This window comes from Ceratotherium simum, chromosome 19, assembly GCF_057802395.1.
Source record: "Ceratotherium simum simum isolate JZ-2026a chromosome 19, ASM5780239v1, whole genome shotgun sequence".
Classification (NCBI taxonomy): domain Eukaryota; kingdom Metazoa; phylum Chordata; class Mammalia; order Perissodactyla; family Rhinocerotidae; genus Ceratotherium; species Ceratotherium simum.
Genome location: NC_141918.1, coordinates 9338804 through 9357497, shown reverse-complemented (window position 1 = coordinate 9357497; position 18694 = coordinate 9338804). Strand labels below are relative to the sequence as shown.

Below are 18694 nucleotides of genomic sequence, written 5' to 3'. Positions count from 1 at the left end.
GTAAATATTTTAGGCTTTGTGGATCACTGAATTGAGTTTGAGTTGAGTGTTCTAACTATTCAACTATGTCATTGTAGTGTGAAAGCAGCTTTAGACAATATGTAAACCAATGGGCATGACTGTGTTCCAATAAAACTTTATTTGCAAAAACAGGAAGCAGGCCAGATTTGCCCAGCAAGCTGTAGTTTGCCAACCCCTGACATAGAATATTAAAAAGATGAGTATTTGAAGGTCAAGGTTTAATAAAATTAATAACTTTTACTGCTTTGTCAAGGGCATGCTTGTCTGTAGCGTTATATCTGTCATCAATCTTCCGGCTCCACTCAAGAACACCCATCCTTACCTCTCTGTTCATTGTGTAACCCTCCTCTCTGAGGCTAACCTCAGCTTCTGAGCCCTGGATTCTAGAGCTCATCCTGCCTCTAGAATTTCCCATATATTATCTCTCCTCTCTTCTCAACCTCACCTCTTTTTGGCTTTTCCTACTTGGTCTCAAACGTGTTTAAATGTCTCCCATCTTTAAACTGTAAAAAGCTTTCCTTTGACCTTCACACCCAGCCTGCGCGTGAGCTTTGTTTTCTTCCCATGGCAGCAGTCTCCTAGTGTACGTTCTATTCTCGGGGGTCAGCTTGCTACAACTTTCTGTAGTATTTGACGCCAGTGAGCCCTAATTGCTTCTTGAAAATTTTGACGCTCTCTTCCTGATTAGTCTCACAATTTTGTTTCCTGGGCTTCTCTTTACCATTCTGACTGTTCTTTCACTCAGTTTTCTTCCATTCATCTCTTAAATGTTGGTCATTCTTAGCTTTGATTTTTATGTCTTTTGTTATTTATAACATATAATTTTCATCGTTCTTTGTTTGATCTTTGGGTTACCTCTTCTACTTGCGTGATTTCAGCTCCCATTTCATGGCTGATGACTCCCAAATTTGTATTTCGGCCAAATGTTTCTCCTGAGCTTTAGAACACGTTTCTGATCCCCTATCAGACATCTCACCTTAGAGTTCCAATAGCTACTTTATAGCTTTGTAGGATATTTTGCAATCAGGGAGTGTGATACCTCCAGCTTTGTTCTTTCTTCTCAGGATTCCTTTGGCTCTTCAGGGTCTTTTGTTGTTCCATATAAATTTTAGGATTCTTTGTTCTATTTCTGTGAAAAATGTTGGAACTTAGATAGGGATTACATTGAATCTGTAGATGGCTTTAGGAAGTATGGACATCTTAACTATGTTAATTCTTCCAATCCAAGAGCACGGAATATCTTTCCATTTCTTTGTGTCATCTTCAATTTCTTTCAGCAACATTTTATAGTTTTCAGTGTACAGATCTTTCACCTGTTTGGTTAAGTTTATTCCTAGGTATTTTATTCTTTTTTTGCAATTGTAAATGGGATGGTATTCTTAATTTCTCTTTCTGCTGCTTCGTTGTTACTGTATAGAAATGCAACTGATTTTTGTATGTTGATTTTGTATCCTGCAACTTTACCATATTCATTTATTATTTCTGAAAGTTTTTTGGTGGATTCTTTAGAGTTTTCTATATATAAAATCATGTCATCTGCAAATAGTGACAGTTTCACTTCTTTCTTTCCAATTTGGGTCCCTTTTATTTCTTTTTCTTACCTAATTGCTCTGGCTAGGACTTCCAATACCATGTTAAATGGGAGTGGTGAAAGTGGGCATCCTTGTCTGGTTCCTGTTCTTAGGGAGATAGCTTTCAGTTTTTCACCATTGAGGATGATATTAGCTGGGGTTTGTCATATATGGCCTCTATTATGCTGAGGTACTTTCCTTCTATACCCATTTTATTCAGAGTTTTTATCATAAATGGATGCTGTGTCTTGTCAAATTCTTTCTCTGCATCTATTGAGATAATCGTGATTTTTATTCTTCATTTTATTAATGTAGTGTATCACGTTGATTGATTCCAACAGCTACTTTAAATATATAGTGTCCAAAATAGTTGACATCTCCTTTGAAACCAGCTTTCTTCCTATTTTGGTAAAAAGCATTTATTGGACCCCAAACCAGAAATCTGGAATTGTTCAAGATTCCTTTTCCCTTCACCTCTAATATCCATTTTCTCACCTGCAAAGCCTGTCAGTTGTACCTCCTAGATATCTCCATTCATTATCTCCCTCTATTTCTACTGCCTTTTCGTTACTTCACCTCGTCTCTGACACTCAATTGGGCTTTCTAACTTACTCTTGTCCTGTCTTCTAGCATATCTTTCCAGGCAAAGGGGATTATTCCTTATCCTATGCCTCTTCTTACCTTACAGATAGATTTAGTACTCACTGAATAATGTGGTTGACTGTGAAAGCAACATCTTATTGGTACTTTTCTGCTAAAAGACTTCCCGGGATTCCCCTTGGTCCCTAGGGTGAAGTCCAAACTCTTTAATGTCATGTGTGAGATCCCTCACTGGCCATTCCCTAGCTCTTTGGTTAAGTTCCTCCCCACCACCTGCCCACACATACCTAGCCCCCAACCACCACGGTTCTCCAAGGACACATCACCTCTCATGGCTCCACACTTTGTACATTTGCTAAAAATGTCCTTCTCACTCTTCTCCCATGTCGTAGCTGACTTTAGGGTCCCACTCCACTCTTTCCTCACCATGGAGTCTTTCCTAATACCCCTCTGTATTCTCATAATGCAGTGTATGTATAAGAGTATTTACAAACATTTATTTTGGGTGCCTACTTTGTTCATACCATTTGCAATCCTTATAATAGCCCTTAAAGGTAATAATTATTACCACCACTTTAAAGATGAAGGCCTGCATTGAAGACTCATGAAGTAATTTGCCTGGAGTTACACATCTAGACAGGGGCTGGGCTGGGTTCTGGACCTGGACTCTTTCTGCTCTATCATGCTGTCTCTCTTTACTCATCTCTTGTAGGGATTTCTCTATTATCTGAACCTGTATTCATCTCTCTGACCAGCAATACATTTCCATATCACCAGTTCAATAAATAAACGAATAGAAGAATTTATGGCTGGCACAGAATTTCAAGTAGAAAGTCCCATAATACAGTCTCAGAAAACAATGTTATAATGTAGTGGTTTTTCTTTTTCAAAGAACTGTTTATTTATATTTTGGGTAACGTATTTTGGTTTTTGTACATTTTTCTCAACAAATGTTTATTGTGCACAGTGTTCTGCGAAGCCCCACATAGGAAACAGACGTTGGTATGACTGTTTCCGTCCTCAGGGGGCTTTGGTATGGTGGGAACTTATGACAGATACACATCTAATCTGAACACCCAGGAGGAACAAAGTGCCTCAGGTCTTAAAGTAGAGGGAGGTCCCAGGGGACTGCATTTAAAAGGGACCAGGAAAGATTTCCTGAAGGATGAGTAGAATTCGAATAAAGGAAGATATTGAGGGAGGAGTGTTAAGGGGGTAGGAATGATGACTGGAGTTTGAAATAAATATAAAGAAATAAGCCTGATTTGGTCCATTTATAATTCAGAACAATTATTGATACCCATTGGCCCTAGAGTTAAGAGCTATTTCAGTGATGGAGTATTAACTTTTTAAAACCTATTTGTTGTAAAATAAAGAAATGTATAAAACAAATGTATAGTTTAATGATTACTGAGTGTGGATTTTAAGCAAAGAAAAGGATGGGTTTGTCTCTGTGCTTGTTGCATGGAATTTCCTAGGAACTGGGAGTCACCTGCAGTTCTCTGCAGGCGAGTGTGGCCTGTGAGAGAAGTCCTACGGTCATCCTGCGCTGTTGGAGTACATCTCTTAGCTTCTGTTCCTTAGCATGTGATCTTTAGTTGCCTCAGCTAATTTTTTTTTTTATATAGTTGAGTTTCTTTCTTTTTTTTTTTTTTTGAGGAAGATTGGCCCTGCACTAACATCTGGTGCCAATCTTGCCCTTTCTTCTTTTTTCTCCCCAAAGCCCCAAAGTTGTGTATCATAGTTGTAGAGTTGTAGGTCTTCTATATGGGATGCCGCCTCAACCTGGCTTGATGAGCAGTGAGTGGGTCTGAGCCCAGGATCTGAACCAGCGAACCCCAGGCCACCGAATTGAAACGCACAAACTTAACTGCTATGCCACTAGGCCAGCCTGCCTCAACTAACTTTTTGATGGCACTCACCACTTTTTCTGAATTCTGGGCAGCCCCTCCTGGCCATTATATAAAATTTTTTTCCTGAGGTTCACCTAGAATCATACTGCTAATATGTAGATGTGGACAGTGAATGTATTATTAAGATTTACTCTCTTACAAACTCAGATCAAATCATAGTACTTTAATGCATGCATGATGTTCTGTGAACACCTAGAAGGGCACAGTGGAATTCTTTCCTCTTTTACTATTTACTCTTATTCTGCCACTTATATGACAAGTGTATTTATTAGCACCCATCAAAATTAAAATCCAAGTGAAGTATGCTTTTAACTATAGTGTTTGAAAAAACTACATTTATGTTATTGCCTTGAAATGGTGTATAGAGTAGGCATCCACATGTTTGAGACATTGTTCTAGGTGTGGCAACAGAGAAGATTAACATGAGGTCTAGTTTTCCTGGAGTTTGTAATTTTAAAAAATGACCTTGAGACCAAGAAACAGAAAAAATTCAGAAGAGGATACAGAAGAGAATTCAATAGAAAAAATAAGCTCAAGAAAAATAAATACAGTGGGTAACTAACATATTTATGTGTCCATATGTGAAAATATTAATTTTTTAAAATTTTATTAGCACTTGTCAAAGCAATTTTGGACCTATATTTTAGTAAATGGGTTTAAGTGTTTAAAATTTGAAATGAATTTTTGTGTGTAATGAATAATGTCATTGATCGCTGTCTTCTATTTTCACAGATTTGATCCAGGCTACCAATGAGACCAATGTGAATATTCCTCAGATGGCTGACACGCTCTTTGAGCGGGCGACAAACAGCAGCTGGGTGGTTGTATTTAAAGCTTTAGTCGCAACACATCATCTCATGGTGCATGGAAATGAGGTAGACCAAGTGAACAACTTTCCTGTTTTTACTGAGGGAGGGAGGCTTTTATGGAAGAGTATGTTGATGATTTGAGACCCTTTGAGTTTGCACTAATTAAGATAAAAAGAAGAGGAAATCTGTGGTTCATAATCATCTAGAGTACAATTTTAATCTATTTAGCTGTTTTTCAAAAAATGTTAAGTTAGACATTTTCTTAGAGATATTGAAGTATTAAATATTATTGGTACCTAAAATGTATATACCATATAAGCATATTATTGGGCAAAAATGTTCAGAGAAAGGAACAATAAAATTATTTTTCGCATAGAAAATATGCCTTTGTGCCTTTAAGTGAAAATTGCTTTCATAAAAAGGTTAAAATTTGAAAATATTGATAAAATAAAAATTACCTATTTCATATGGGATGCCTACTGAATCCTCTTAAATTTCAGTGTTTCTGTTATATACAGAAATGCAAGATCTTGCAATTTAATTCTGAGTCAGTGAGTATTAGTCAATCTTTTTCCCCTCTCAGAGAAAGTCAGCAGACTAGGAAACTTTATAATTCGGTAAAAGAGATCACAATGAGAATTTGTAAAAAAAAAAATTCTCTTTAGTATCAGAAATTGTTTAAAGGTATGATTTGAGAATATTGCTGTTAATTCTAATTTTTGTTTTTCAGAGATTTATTCAGTATTTGGCCTCTAGAAATACATTATTCAATCTCAGCAATTTTTTGGATAAAAGTGGATCCCATGGTGAGAATATTTATGTTTTATGATTTTCTTGCTAATACTTTTGATGCAGAATTTTTTCATTTTTGAGGTGAGGTTATTAATCCAAAATTATTATAATAGCTCCATTGAGAATTTAAGAAAAAATGTAAAGGTAACTGTATAGTTACTTGATAGTAGCTTTAAACTATTTAATTGTTAAACAACTCAGCATATGAATTATATAGTAATTTCATTTTTGTCTTTTTCAGTGTTTACCTTAAAAAGTAATAGTGAGTGTGCTAGACCCACGATTGTTTTGTTCCTGAAAGAACAATAGGCAATGAAATGAAAGATACTTTCCCAAATAAAAAAAAAAAATTCCAGTCTTAAATAAATGTTCTTTGTAAATTAATAGAATTTGAACTGCAATCATTTGCTCATTCATCATATTTCCTGATTGCCTGTTATGTATAAGACAGGCTCACCAAGCAAGTGGAGACTTCTTAGATAGCTGCATGTATTAGTCTGAACAGTCTGAAACAGGCTGTTATTTGAAACAGTGAGCAAAATGCAAGGAAAAACTAGAGAAGACCTTCTGTACAAGAATGGTAGCATAGCTAAACTGAATAGTCTTGGAATGTCTCATGCCGAAAGTATTTTTGCCTAAAGTAGGATTTTAAATGAGGCCTGTCTGATACACTTGTTGACCTCATTCTAGAATTATTTACCTTTGAGGAGTTTAAAAAAAAAAACTGGTACTAAGCAAAGCACAATTGAAGGTATTTTATTAATTAGTTTTATTTCCTCTGCCCCTTCCCCTAGGTTATGATATGTCTACCTTCATAAGGCGCTATAGTAGATATTTGAATGAAAAGGCTTTCTCTTACAGACAGATGGCATTTGATTTTGCCAGAGTGAAGAAAGGGTATGTTTTTTCTTTCTCATAGTTATTTGAACAGAATAAGTCTTTGAGGTATACTTGGTTTATTTTAACTAAGTGTAAATCCAAATTAATTTTGATCATAAAGGCCCAGTTTATAATCACCTGGAAAAAAAATCTCAGTAATAGTATAGAAGTTAGCCTTCAGGTTGCAATATGCATAACTTTATTTACATTTTCATGGAGAAACTCTGATTTTCTGCTTAGAGTTGACATGATATAACATTTTATTTGTTAAAATCAATTCAAAATTCTTAAATACATATATAATATACCTTTAAATAATTTTAAATGGGGAGAATTTAAACAATGTTCATTTAAAAGGACAGTGGCTGTAGTTGACAATAGTTATTTCAATGTGTTTTGATTGAGGTGAAACTGAACTGTGTATATGGTGGAGATCTGTTTTTGAGAGGTAGTACCGTCCTAGTATTACACACACACACACACACACACACACACACACACACAATTGAACTAATTATTAATACTAACCATTAAGAAAACCTCACTGAAACAGAAACACTTGCATTTAAATTCATCATTACCATTTTTTATCCTCTAAAAAATGTTTGAATTTAATCAGAAGTGTTCAGCCATAAATTTGTGCAAATCTTGTATCTGTTCCTAACTTGAAATAATGGCAACATATTGTAGAAGGTTTAATATTTTAATCTCAAGAGAGATTAAAGATATAACTCTATTTTTCTAATACCTGACCTAACCTTAGCTTTGAACTACTTTTTTATCATGCTGGTGAAAAATATAAGCTTGCCTATTCAAAATAAATTTGTTTCTGGTGGATGAACATTTTGTAAAATTAAGGTTTTTACTTCCTCCCCTTCTCACTAGAGATGATTCTAGTTCATACACCTTCCTCTGACTTCTTACGTGGCCCTGGGCAGCCATTGCTGCTGTTCCCAGCTGCGTTGTGGTCTCTCCACAGTAGGTCCACAGCCACCTTAGAAATTTCAGCACCCCTGTATGGGCACGTAAAGACACTTTGGGGTGCTTTCCCTACCGTTGAAGTAGGCGAGACCCTGCAAGTTGCCGTTGTCAGCCTGTTCACATCACCTGGCTATTTCCCTCAGCTGTTTCTGTTTTGCCGCTCCTGACCATCGCTGGATGCAGGGGCTCCCTAAGAGGGCCGGGGGTGGGTACAGGGTTCGGTTCCCTCCCGTTGCACCCTTTAGCACAAACCTCCAGTTGCATCCTCTGCAGCTAGGTAAACTCGTCTCCTTTTGGTCAAACTGCTCATATCAGCATGCATTTTTCTTTACTTGATGGTTGATAGTATAAACTCTGTACTCCCAGCCCTATACGTTTTGTAGACTTCCAAGACATGTTTTCTCTCTCTTTCTCAAAAACAAACAAACAAAGAAACTGAGGTTTAGGAAACCTATATTTTTAATACTATTATCTCTTTTATAGATTTAGAAAAATCCATTCAGAAATCAACCGACCTCTTTTATGCAGCCCACATTACTTTCTTCCTGAGGGCACTGCAGATTGAAAGCATTGTCTGTATGGCTGAGGAATGAGAATGGATAAGAAGAATGAATATAGAGAGGGAAATCAATGACAACCTTTTCACATCTCACAATCATCCCACAAGATTAACCAGGAAATAGGAGGAAAAACAGCATAGAACTATGCATGTGGTCTTGAATTTTCGACATACGAGGAAGTTTTATCTCTGTTGTTTTTTTTAAATTGTAGAGCCGATGGTGTGATGAGGACAATGGCTCCCGAAAAGCTCCTGAAGAGTATGCCAATACTGCAGGGACAGATCGATGCACTGCTTGAATTCGATGTATGTGTCTCACCAGAAAATGTTTCCAACACAATCAGTATTGTCTTTTATTCGAAGGTGGGGTACAGGGGAAGCTGGGAATTTCCTCAGGAAGCAAATTTAGATCTCCCTCATTTCAATGAGTGAGATGTATACTTAGTTTAGGCTGTTAGCACAGTAGAGATGATTTTGATTGCCCAGGTTGTCCGAGCAGTTTACCAGGTGTTTACTTAAGTCATGGAAGAATACCAGTGGTGCATTCTTGGAGCCCTATGTTTGGAGCAGGATAGTGGCATGCTGTTGGATTTGACAGGATGAAGTAGCTGCAAAATATACCATCAGGCAGCTAGATAACTTAGCCTGCTGTTAGAAACCATTTTGTATAAACTGCTTAAATGGCACCATCCACCAAAGAGAATTACTTTTGTTTTGTCGTGGTCCTTCTTCCTGGCGATACCAACAAGACTTGTCTCTTAAAACCATACCTGTATCTTGACTGTGGTGGTAGATATACTAACCTACACATGCGATAAGATTATATAGAACTAAATACACACACACACAACAAGTCAAACTGTGGAAATCTGAATGAGATTGGTGGATTCTATCGATTTGCCAGTTAGTTTTGCAAGATGTTACCACTGGGAGAAATTGGGTAAATGGTACATGGGATCTCTCTGTATTTTTTTCCAACTGCATGTGCATTTATAGTAATTTCAAAATAAAAAATTTAGTTAAATAAATATATCTGATTCATGAAAATAAAGTATTCTGACATGTAGGAAGATTCTTAACTTACATTGTTAGCTTTCCTCCATTTTGGTGGTTGCCTAAAAAAAATATTTTTCTCAAATATTAGTAACTTAAAATCTCTGTTAAGATTATATAGTTTAATCTAAAATGATTAACTACACAATACTCAACTCCTGTGAAATTTCAATAAAAGCAACAAACCATCTTACTGTTTTTTTGACATATTTTACAGGGAGGACTTCACTACGTATTTATGTGGTTGCTTCTCTCAACTTTTTTTTCTTTTTATTCATTTATTTTTCTTTGTTTTCCTTACCCTTAATAATGGTACTATCCTAATTAAAGGGGAAAAGAAGTCATAAAGGGAACAGGACAGAGCTTGAGGAGTTGTGAACAAGGATTGGGGAATGGGGAGAAATTCTTCTTCTGTGTATTGGTGATTAGAGTATTTTGTGGATGGGTGAATGCTGCGAGTCTCACGAATTATGTTAGGGGTAGCTGGCTAAGGTATCTATTCCCCATGCTATGCTTTCTCACTGAGTCACTGCAGGTCCCTGGAGCCTGAACCTTCCACAGAGCCCATTACACTGGGGAAGTGGAAGAATGTAATATAACATTGTAAAAGCAACAAAAGACCAGATGTTCAGAAGTTGGATTTGATTGACCTATGGATCATTGATCAAATAGAATGTATATATGTCTTATAATTGATAGGACTAATTTCATTGACTTAAATTGAAGCAAAAAAATATGCAATCCATTTTTTGGTATTGATAGGGCTACTAAAAGAGTTATACAACATTTGTAGAATATGAATGAATTTCTTAGTAATCATTTGAGACATTTTAATGTGCTTTGAGAAAAATTGTCATTTGATGGTATACAGTTAACATATTAAATTTTCATCTTTTTCTAGGTGCATCCAAATGAGCTAACAAATGGTGTCATAAATGCTGCATTTATGCTTCTTTTCAAAGATCTTATCAAACTTTTTGCTTGCTACAATGATGGAGTTATTAACTTACTTGGTAGGTAGAACTACTGAAAGGTGTCTTTGATAAAGACTATCAGAATGCAAAGATTTGGGTACTGCAGACTTCATACATAAAAATCTAAATATATGATTCATTCAGACCACCTTTCTGTATGTGTTCTTATGTCAGTGAAGATTAAGTACAGGAAATGGAAAGCACTTCAGATGTTTTAAGCAGGAAGGGATTTTGGTGCTTACAAAATTTTGGAATGAGTAAACGAGTAGGTTTTAGGTTTTGGCCCTTGGATATAAGTCTCATAACAATAAATAACTGCTCCACTGTGCTGACAACTCCCTCTGGTGCCATCCCTGGAGATGCTCATAATTTGGTGTAGTTCCGTATATCTCACCTTCTTTTCTTTGACATAAAGTGGAAAATCAGATAGATATACTGCTTGAAGTTTGGCCTATAGTGAAAGATTTCTTCCTACTGTCAAGGTCACCCCTTTGTGGAGATACAGTGATTCAACAAACCACTTCCAACTGGTGCCAGCTTGAGAAAACATCTCGAAACCAAGCTTGGATTCTTTTCTCCCTCCGTCAGCTGGTCATAGGGAACTCCCCAGAGGCCCTGGGGGAGGGAGGGAGTGCAGAAGAGTAGGTCCACTGGGAGTATGAGGCATCTGTTCATACAACCTACATGGGTGTTCAGGATCTGTTGGGAGCTGATCTCTTATACCACTTGCATTTGATGATGGAGTCTCCAAGTTTATGATTTGGTTTTTAGGTGACACTTGAGGTCTTATGATCAGTTGGTGTTCTATGGTCAGAATCTCAGTCTCTAGAAGCAAGCCAAGAGCAATTTTTCCAAAGGAGATTAGATTCTGTCTGAAGAAGATATGGCTCTGCTCCAAAGCACTAGAGGTTTCTACTGTATTTTCCCATTGGAGTGTGCCAGAGGCACGCTGCAGCACTTGGAGCTGCTGCAGATGCTCTGAGTACCTTTAGATCCGCGGGAACAAAGGCCCAGGTGGCTCCAGTTTGGAGCAGTTGCAGAGCCTTCCCTTGATCTGGACCCTGCTTGTATCTGACACCGTACCAGCTAGTCTGTTTAGAGCAGCACACACTCACGTTATTGTATGTTACCGACAAAACCAAAAAAGCCCAGCAAACTTTTGCCTGCATTTTAGTTGTGGGGATGCAAAGTTATTGTCTTTCACACGGAGGGGACCTTTGGACCTTCAGAAACTTCACTGAGGTATCAAGTCTCTGAACTTTCATCGATTCTGTCCCCACCTTTTGGCATGCATGGGATGTATTAAGGCACCTAGCATACCTGAAATTCTTGCCTGCTGAGTTCAGTCGGCCTGATGTCATCAAAGTGATAGCCCATGGGATTATGACAGCCAGACAGGTTGATGTCCTTGAAATAAGACAGTGAGGGTGTACTGGCATCCCTGCCAGATGAAAGCAAACTACTTTTGATGGGCTCTGTTTATTGGGATAGAAATAAAAGAATTTTCGAGTTTGATAGCCACCTGTCAGGTGTGCTGGTAAGCTATCTCATTTTATGCTGGTAAGGAGGACACCTGGACGTCTGCCAATAGGAGTCATCCCCTGATTAAGTTTACAGTAACTTGTTGTTAAGCTCTCAAATCCATTCATCTTTTGCACAAACCAGATACGCAAGCTAACTGGGGATGTGATGGAATTGCTACCCCAGTAGCTTTGCAGAGATCAGGAAACCAGTATGGGGATTCCACTAGTTTCAAAGTTGTTTCTATCCCAACTATGTGTTTAGGAAACTGGTGAAATAACCACAGATAGTTTCATGCATCCACCAGATCTAATTTTCTAATTTTCGCCTAATTCCCATAAAGCCTCCACTCAGATTAGTAGAACATGTAGTGACATTTTGGGTCCCCAGAGAGGAGCATCAGCTTGGAGTTAGTGTCCCTGCAGAGTCTGGGTATGTCTCTTTCCCCTGAGCATAGTCACTCTGGTAAAGATCCCATGCAGAAGACTAGGAAAAAGTGATTTTGACTGTGTTTCAAGGACCTTCCTCAAGAATATCTGGATGGCTTATTAAAATTCAGAATCCTAGACCTTAACCTTAATCCAGATTCAGTAAGTCTGAGGTAGGGCCTGAGAATTTGCATTCCTAATAAGGTCCTGAGCGGTGCTGTTTCTGTTGGACTGGGAACTTCAGTTTGGGAACCACTGTGTTCAAGCCACTTCCAGATGCTCAGGCTAACATTTTGAATCCATGCTTTTTAGCACATTCACCCAAATTGATAAATTATCAATTACATCACAAAATCTAATGTACTATTCCTTCTGTCCTGCTCAGAACCTTTAGACTCTATTCCAATTCCTTAGATTTTCATCATTGAGAGTTGCTAGATTCAGGGGAAAAAATACAAGACGCCCAGTTAAATTTGTATTCATATCCACATGAATAATTTTTTGTAGTATTAATAAGTCCCATGCAATATATGGGATATACTTATGCTAAAAATTATTGATTTACAATTTAAATTTAATTCAGTGTCTTGTATTTTATCTGGCAACCCTACTGCCAACATAAATTTGCAAAATCTTGCACTTCTTTTAGCATGTATATTTCTTCTTCCTGGGTCAGACTTTGTCCTCATCTCTCTAGAGCATGCTGGAATTTCTGGATTCTAAATCTCATTCTTGGTATTGAGGCAGTTGGGGTGGGGAGGGGGTAAGTAGTAGAGGGAAAGGGCATGAGGAGAGTTTTCATTCCCTCATGAAAGGTGGGTTGATTACAGGGTCTCCAAGCAAGGCAGGGCCAGCCTCTTCGGACTGAGAAGGGAAAGCTGCTTCCAGCAAGAATAGCTCACTTTGGTTTGAATCTACCCAAGTACTCCCCTTTCCAGTTTTCTTTCTCAATAAACATCCTAACTTTCACAGAGGAGACCATGGTGAGGTTGGAAATTTAACTTAACCACATATGCTATAATTCAGCAGCTCACAAGATTAGACTCTCTGACTTTCAGCGATGACAGCCCTCTGTCTGCACGCGATAAGATTCTTTTAGGGCAGCTTGGAGTACCACAGTCTGACGGGTGCCTTGAGCCAATAATTTACAATCTTGTGTTGTCGTTTTCCGTTTTAAGTTGTCCAGTGGCATCAGGAGCAGCTATCCACCCCACAGTTCTGTCTGCCTTGTTCCCGTCAAGGTGGTCTGTCCCAGCAGCTACTTGGTCTGATAAGCTTCATTCTTGGTGTTCATTTCAGAAAACCGTAGGTGATGACTTAAGTCATTATTTTGCTCCTATACGGGACAGACTAGGAGGATCCAATTTTCCTTTATTTACAGATGGTGCCTTCAGATCCAATCAGGTCACATATCTAATCTCAGATTCCCATCTTTGACATTTTTGAGAGTCTGACTTCTACAGCCACTTCAGGTACCAAATACCGTGTCTATTGAAGAGACAGAAACCACTCTACAGGTTCTAAGTAGAAAGGGATTTAATACAGGGAGTTAGGTGCTTGTGTTATTATTGGAAGCCTGCAGGAGCTGGTTCTACACTCAGTCTCCTGAGGTGACTCCTGAAATAATAAGTTCTTGCAAACTAGGGAAGCTGTGCCTTCTGAGGCCACCGCTTTAAAGTGTGCTAAGAATAAGAAGCTGCAGCCACTACTCGGCTGCCTTGCAACCCTGGGAAGCTGGAGAAAGGACAGTTGACGCTATAATCCAGGGAGTTGAGAGTCAGATCTAGTGACTGTGACTGTAACCATTACTCCTTAAAACCCAGGAGGCTGGAGGGTGGACAGTGGTATGCTGCTGAAAGATAATCTCACACTTCTAGAATCTTATCACTTATAAGAAACAGCTGAAAAGGGACAGGATGACTGCCTCTGCCTCAGTTTCACCTTCCAGATCTCCTACAAGTCTGTCTAATTTACAGAACTAAGTTTGCATCCAGAATGCTGGCTTCTCATGAGTCTAGAAAGAGAGAGAATGGAGGTTGGGTGAGGCAATCACCAACATCAAATACAGAGCTCTTGGAGGTTTTGCCTTTAGTGGGGAAAGATTTCTGCCCATAATGTGCAGTTGAAAACTGTATTGCCTTTATTTCAAGTGGGAGAGTTTATCAGTAAGTCAAATAAAATAGATCTTTCCATTTTCTTTTGCTGGCTGATCTTACTTTTCCTTACCACTTATAAATGTGAGCTTTTGCTAAAGTTCTTTTCTAACCATCTACTATTCTGCTTTTTCTGTACATTCTTCATTGGAAAACTTATCATCTCCATTATTATGAGTCCCAAATCTATTATTTCAGTCCTTACCTTTCTTCTGAGCTTCAGTTTTACATGTCTTCTTATTTGTAGACACTTAAATTTAGATATGTGTTCTTACCTAAAACTCAACAATCTCTAAAACTGAACTCCTGAATTTACCCTTCCTAATCTCTTTATTTCTGTTTATATATAATTAGTCTACTAAATCTGAAACCTCAGTTATCTTGGAGTTGCTCATCTTACTCAAATCCATACCCAGTCAGAAATGAAGTTCTGTTGATTCATTCTCATACTCTCTCACCAGTTCCCTTGTTTCATTCTCTGCTTCAAGAACATTGGATTTATTGTCTTTACAATTCATTTAGCAATTAAACAGGTTAAGCCAATGAATTCTCCATTATTGTTGTCTTGAGCAGCTATTTAAATGCTGATCTACTTTCTCTTTATGTTGGCTTCACAGGTAGACTGTAGTAATACATTTTCTCTTTATATTAAAGTATTAATTATTCAATACGTATTTTTATTTCACTTAATTTGAAAAAAGATAGTCTATTGGCTAAGATTAGGAGCAGAAAAGAAGGAGAGTTGTACCTTTTCATATTAAAGACCTGACTTTTCAAAAATGGTGGAAGTGTCCATTCTTGCCTCAGAACATTCCAGTGTTGAGTGGCCTTCATTCAGTGTTGTTGTCAAATTGCTCTTGTAAAAGTAACACTGTAGAAGACAGGTACACTTAGTCTCCTAAGTGTTTTGAGACAGGTATGTCTTTTGTTTGTTTACTAAGTAGTGCTGGGAATTAACTGTATCAACATGTTCTGGGTTAGTTTTAATCAAAGACTTCATGACCAAATGGCTATATCTAATGTTGGAATCAATATTGGTGCTGCAAATCTTCGCAAATATTTTATCACTGTAGTGAAACTCTGGTGTGTGGGTAAGAAGATGCTTCCCTTCCTGACTAATGGTCATTAGTCAGAGTCCACGTGCAAAGTCTCAGTGTGTTTCGTGGGGATGGGATACCTTTTCATCTGGTTCTTTTGCTAGGATCGTTATTCTGTGAAAGTTAAAACTAATATGACAAGGGAATTTACCAGCTCTTTGTAAAGATTTGTGTTACAAATATCAAATTTTATCATTTAAAAAACTGAAAATCAACATATGTTATCTTTGGCATGAAAGAAAGAGGCTGATTTCTGGGTGACTCATCCCCTCTGTTAAAAGTATTCATTTCTCTGGGCCCTGCCCTGGTTTCTGAGGGAACAAGGGAACCTCACAGCTTTGCTTGTATCCGTGCATGTTGCCTTTCTGTGTCATTACCACTGTTGTAGAAACAATTATGAGATTACAACCTAAAGCCGTAATGATTGAATCTCTTTTGTTGCTGAATCCTAAATTACCACGAAAGATACAAACAATTTAAAAAGCATCCAGAGGAGACAGAAAAATTGATTAAAATTTTGATGCTTTGGTTCTAAAAGGAAATTGAGATTATTCAGTTTTATTTCTCTTTTTGTGTTATTGCTGAAGATCCGATGCAAAGAAATAAACTTATAGTAAAGAAAAGTAACTTAGACATTTGGAAGAAATTGTTTATGTGAAGATTATTTAAGAGGAAAGAAATAAAAGTATGTTTTACCAGAATCAGTCCTTATTTTCAAAAGTTTACACTAATTTGTTTTCTTACAGCACCATGATTCTATCTACAGCTTTAGAAAATAGGATAGAGTGGATAAAGAAAGGATCCTTAGAGTTGGTCATTTTTTTAGACTCATTTTCCTCTCAAATCTTAACAAGAAGAAAACAGTATGTTTGTTTTCTTGATCTTTTTACTTCCCTTGAATACCCTACAGGGGAGGTCTGTGTTAAAAGTAAAATTACCAAAAGTCTGTCAACAGAGGTAATGAGTAGCTACCCTTGATGATTAGTTCTTTGTGTAATTATATATTATTAAACCTTTCTTGAGAAAATTAAAAATACTTTTGAGGTAGTAAAATTACATGCTGAATGAAATCAAGAACTTTCAAGTGTGAGAGAATATAAAAATAGCATGTATTTAACCATGTGCAAATATAAAATAATGAAGATACTGAGCCATCTCCTATGATCCAGAGTTGCCTGGGAGCTGTTGTAGACATTAACGTACTGTGTCTCCATCTGCAATGTCGATAATTATTGACTGAATGAATTGGTGAATGACTGGCTGGCAAAAACACCCATAAGTGCTGGTTTTCTTCAAACCGTGTATGGAGTAAATACACCCTCATACTGCAGTCATAATGGACCTATAGTACCTTTGTTGTTAGTGGCATCAAGTCGATTCCAACTCCTACCGTCCCTGTGCACAGCAGAGCGGAACCCACCTGGTCTTTTTGCACCGTCCTCTCACCTTCTGGCACTGTATCAGACAATGCTCCGCTGCTATTTGTAGGGTTTTCATGGCCAGTTTTTTCAGAAGTGGGTGGCCAGATCCTTCTTCCTGGTCTGTCTTAGTCTGGAAGCTCTGCTGAAACCTGTCTCCACCATGGGTGACCCTGCTGGTATTTGAAATACTTGTGGCATAGCTTTCAGCATCATGGCAACATGCAACCACCACAGTATGACAACTGACAGACAGGTGGTGTGGTTCCCTGACCGGGAAACAAAAGCAGGTGGTGACAGGGAGAGTGCCGAATCTTAACCACTAGACTACCTTAGAACCTTAATGACTGTGGATTCTAGTCTTGGGAGTGCAGAGAGAATAGCATTCTGTTTTTCTGTCTAGAAAGCCAAAGGTTGAGAAGGAGGGTTCAATTATAGACTAGAAAGTCGTGAAGAGTTTGGCAAAACAAGTGTTTTTCACAAAACTCCACTATTTCTCACTAAAAGACACATTATAATATTTGAAAGAAATAATTTATGACCAATAAAAGCAAGTATCAATTTATACGAGGTATAGACAATTTAAAGAATTCTTTAATTCAGGGACGTTTATAGATTATTGCTTTATAATATATAGAGTATTGTTTCATAGTGAACTAGTAAGCTAGTAAGTAAATGAGGATGTTGTAGAATGCAGTCATAAGTTTTGAGATTGACATCAGCAAGAATTTGATGCTGTTTTCCAAAACAGAATACTGGGATATGTGGATCATGAATTTAACCTGCTGTGACAATTCATGTATTATTCTACTTTAGTATATTCATTATTTAAATTGTTTCATGTGAGATACTTTAGAGTATAATGCCTTTCTTAAACTACTCAAGTCCCCTTGTTTGGGTGTTTTAATACCCCATTTAGATTTTAGTGCCAAGTGTTGTGATTCAAACATTAATTGTTTTCAGTAATAATATTAACATACGCTAAGAAGAAAGTTGAATATAATACTCTGTTCAAAATGCTTATCTATCTCTTCTAGAAAAGTTTTTTGAAATGAAGAAAGGACAATGTAAAGATGCTCTAGAAATTTACAAACGATTTCTAACTAGAATGACGCGAGTGTCTGAATTTCTCAAAGTTGCAGAGGTAAGCAATATTAAGCTTTGTTGGGAATATAATTTTAAAATAGTAACTCATAGGGCCGGCCCCGTGGCTTAGCGGTTAAGTGTGTGCACTCCGCTGCTGGCGGCCCGGGTTTGGATCCCAGGCGCGCACCGACACACTGCTTCTCCAGCCATGCTGAGGCCGCGTCCCACATACAGCAACTAGAAGGATGTGCAGCTATGACATACAACTATCTACTGGGGCTTCGGGGGGAAAATAAATAAGTAAATAAAATCTTTAAAAAAAAAATAGTAACTTATACATCTGGAGTAAGTGATAGAATTTATAACTGGCAAGACATTCTGCCACAGAGTCACAGTGTATTGGGGTTGGAAGTGACCTTAGAAGTCATCTCATCCAACTTTTCCCTCAGAGCTGTACTCTGCACTCCTGTGTCCCAATCACAGCGTCATTCTGTGTTCAGACCAAATCTTCATGGATAATGAGCTCATTGACAGCTTTGTAAGGGGATCTGTTTCTCCATTCCACCTAATGGCTATCTTTGATTGTAATAAAGTGCTTCTTTTTTATTGAACCCTAGAAAAAAGCCTTTAGAAAATCCATCCATTGTTCTTAATGTGTAAATGATAAATCATAAAATCTGACTTTTCCTACTTTGTCAATGATTTAAACACAATGAAAAAATAAAACAGAGAGTATAATTAATTTTATAAAGTTTATAAATTTTCTTAAGGATGTTTCTTTATACCTAAAGTAACTGTAACCATACAGTTGGTGTTCCTGAGGTTATCTGTAAATTGAT

General features: G+C 37.5%; 1 protein-coding gene across 1 annotated transcript in view; it reads left to right on the top strand.

Annotated features, from left to right (window-relative positions):
- Window positions 1–18694, top strand: part of SNAP91 (synaptosome associated protein 91) — a 152787-nt gene that overhangs the window by 52777 nt on the left and 81316 nt on the right. The window contains exons 3-8 of the mRNA XM_087443835.1: window positions 4838–4980; window positions 5645–5720; window positions 6501–6603; window positions 8338–8431; window positions 10080–10191; window positions 17807–17913. Coding sequence (XP_087299961.1) covers window positions 4838–4980; window positions 5645–5720; window positions 6501–6603; window positions 8338–8431; window positions 10080–10191; window positions 17807–17913 — 635 coding nt within the window. The remainder of the gene's footprint in view (window positions 1–4837; window positions 4981–5644; window positions 5721–6500; window positions 6604–8337; window positions 8432–10079; window positions 10192–17806; window positions 17914–18694) is intronic.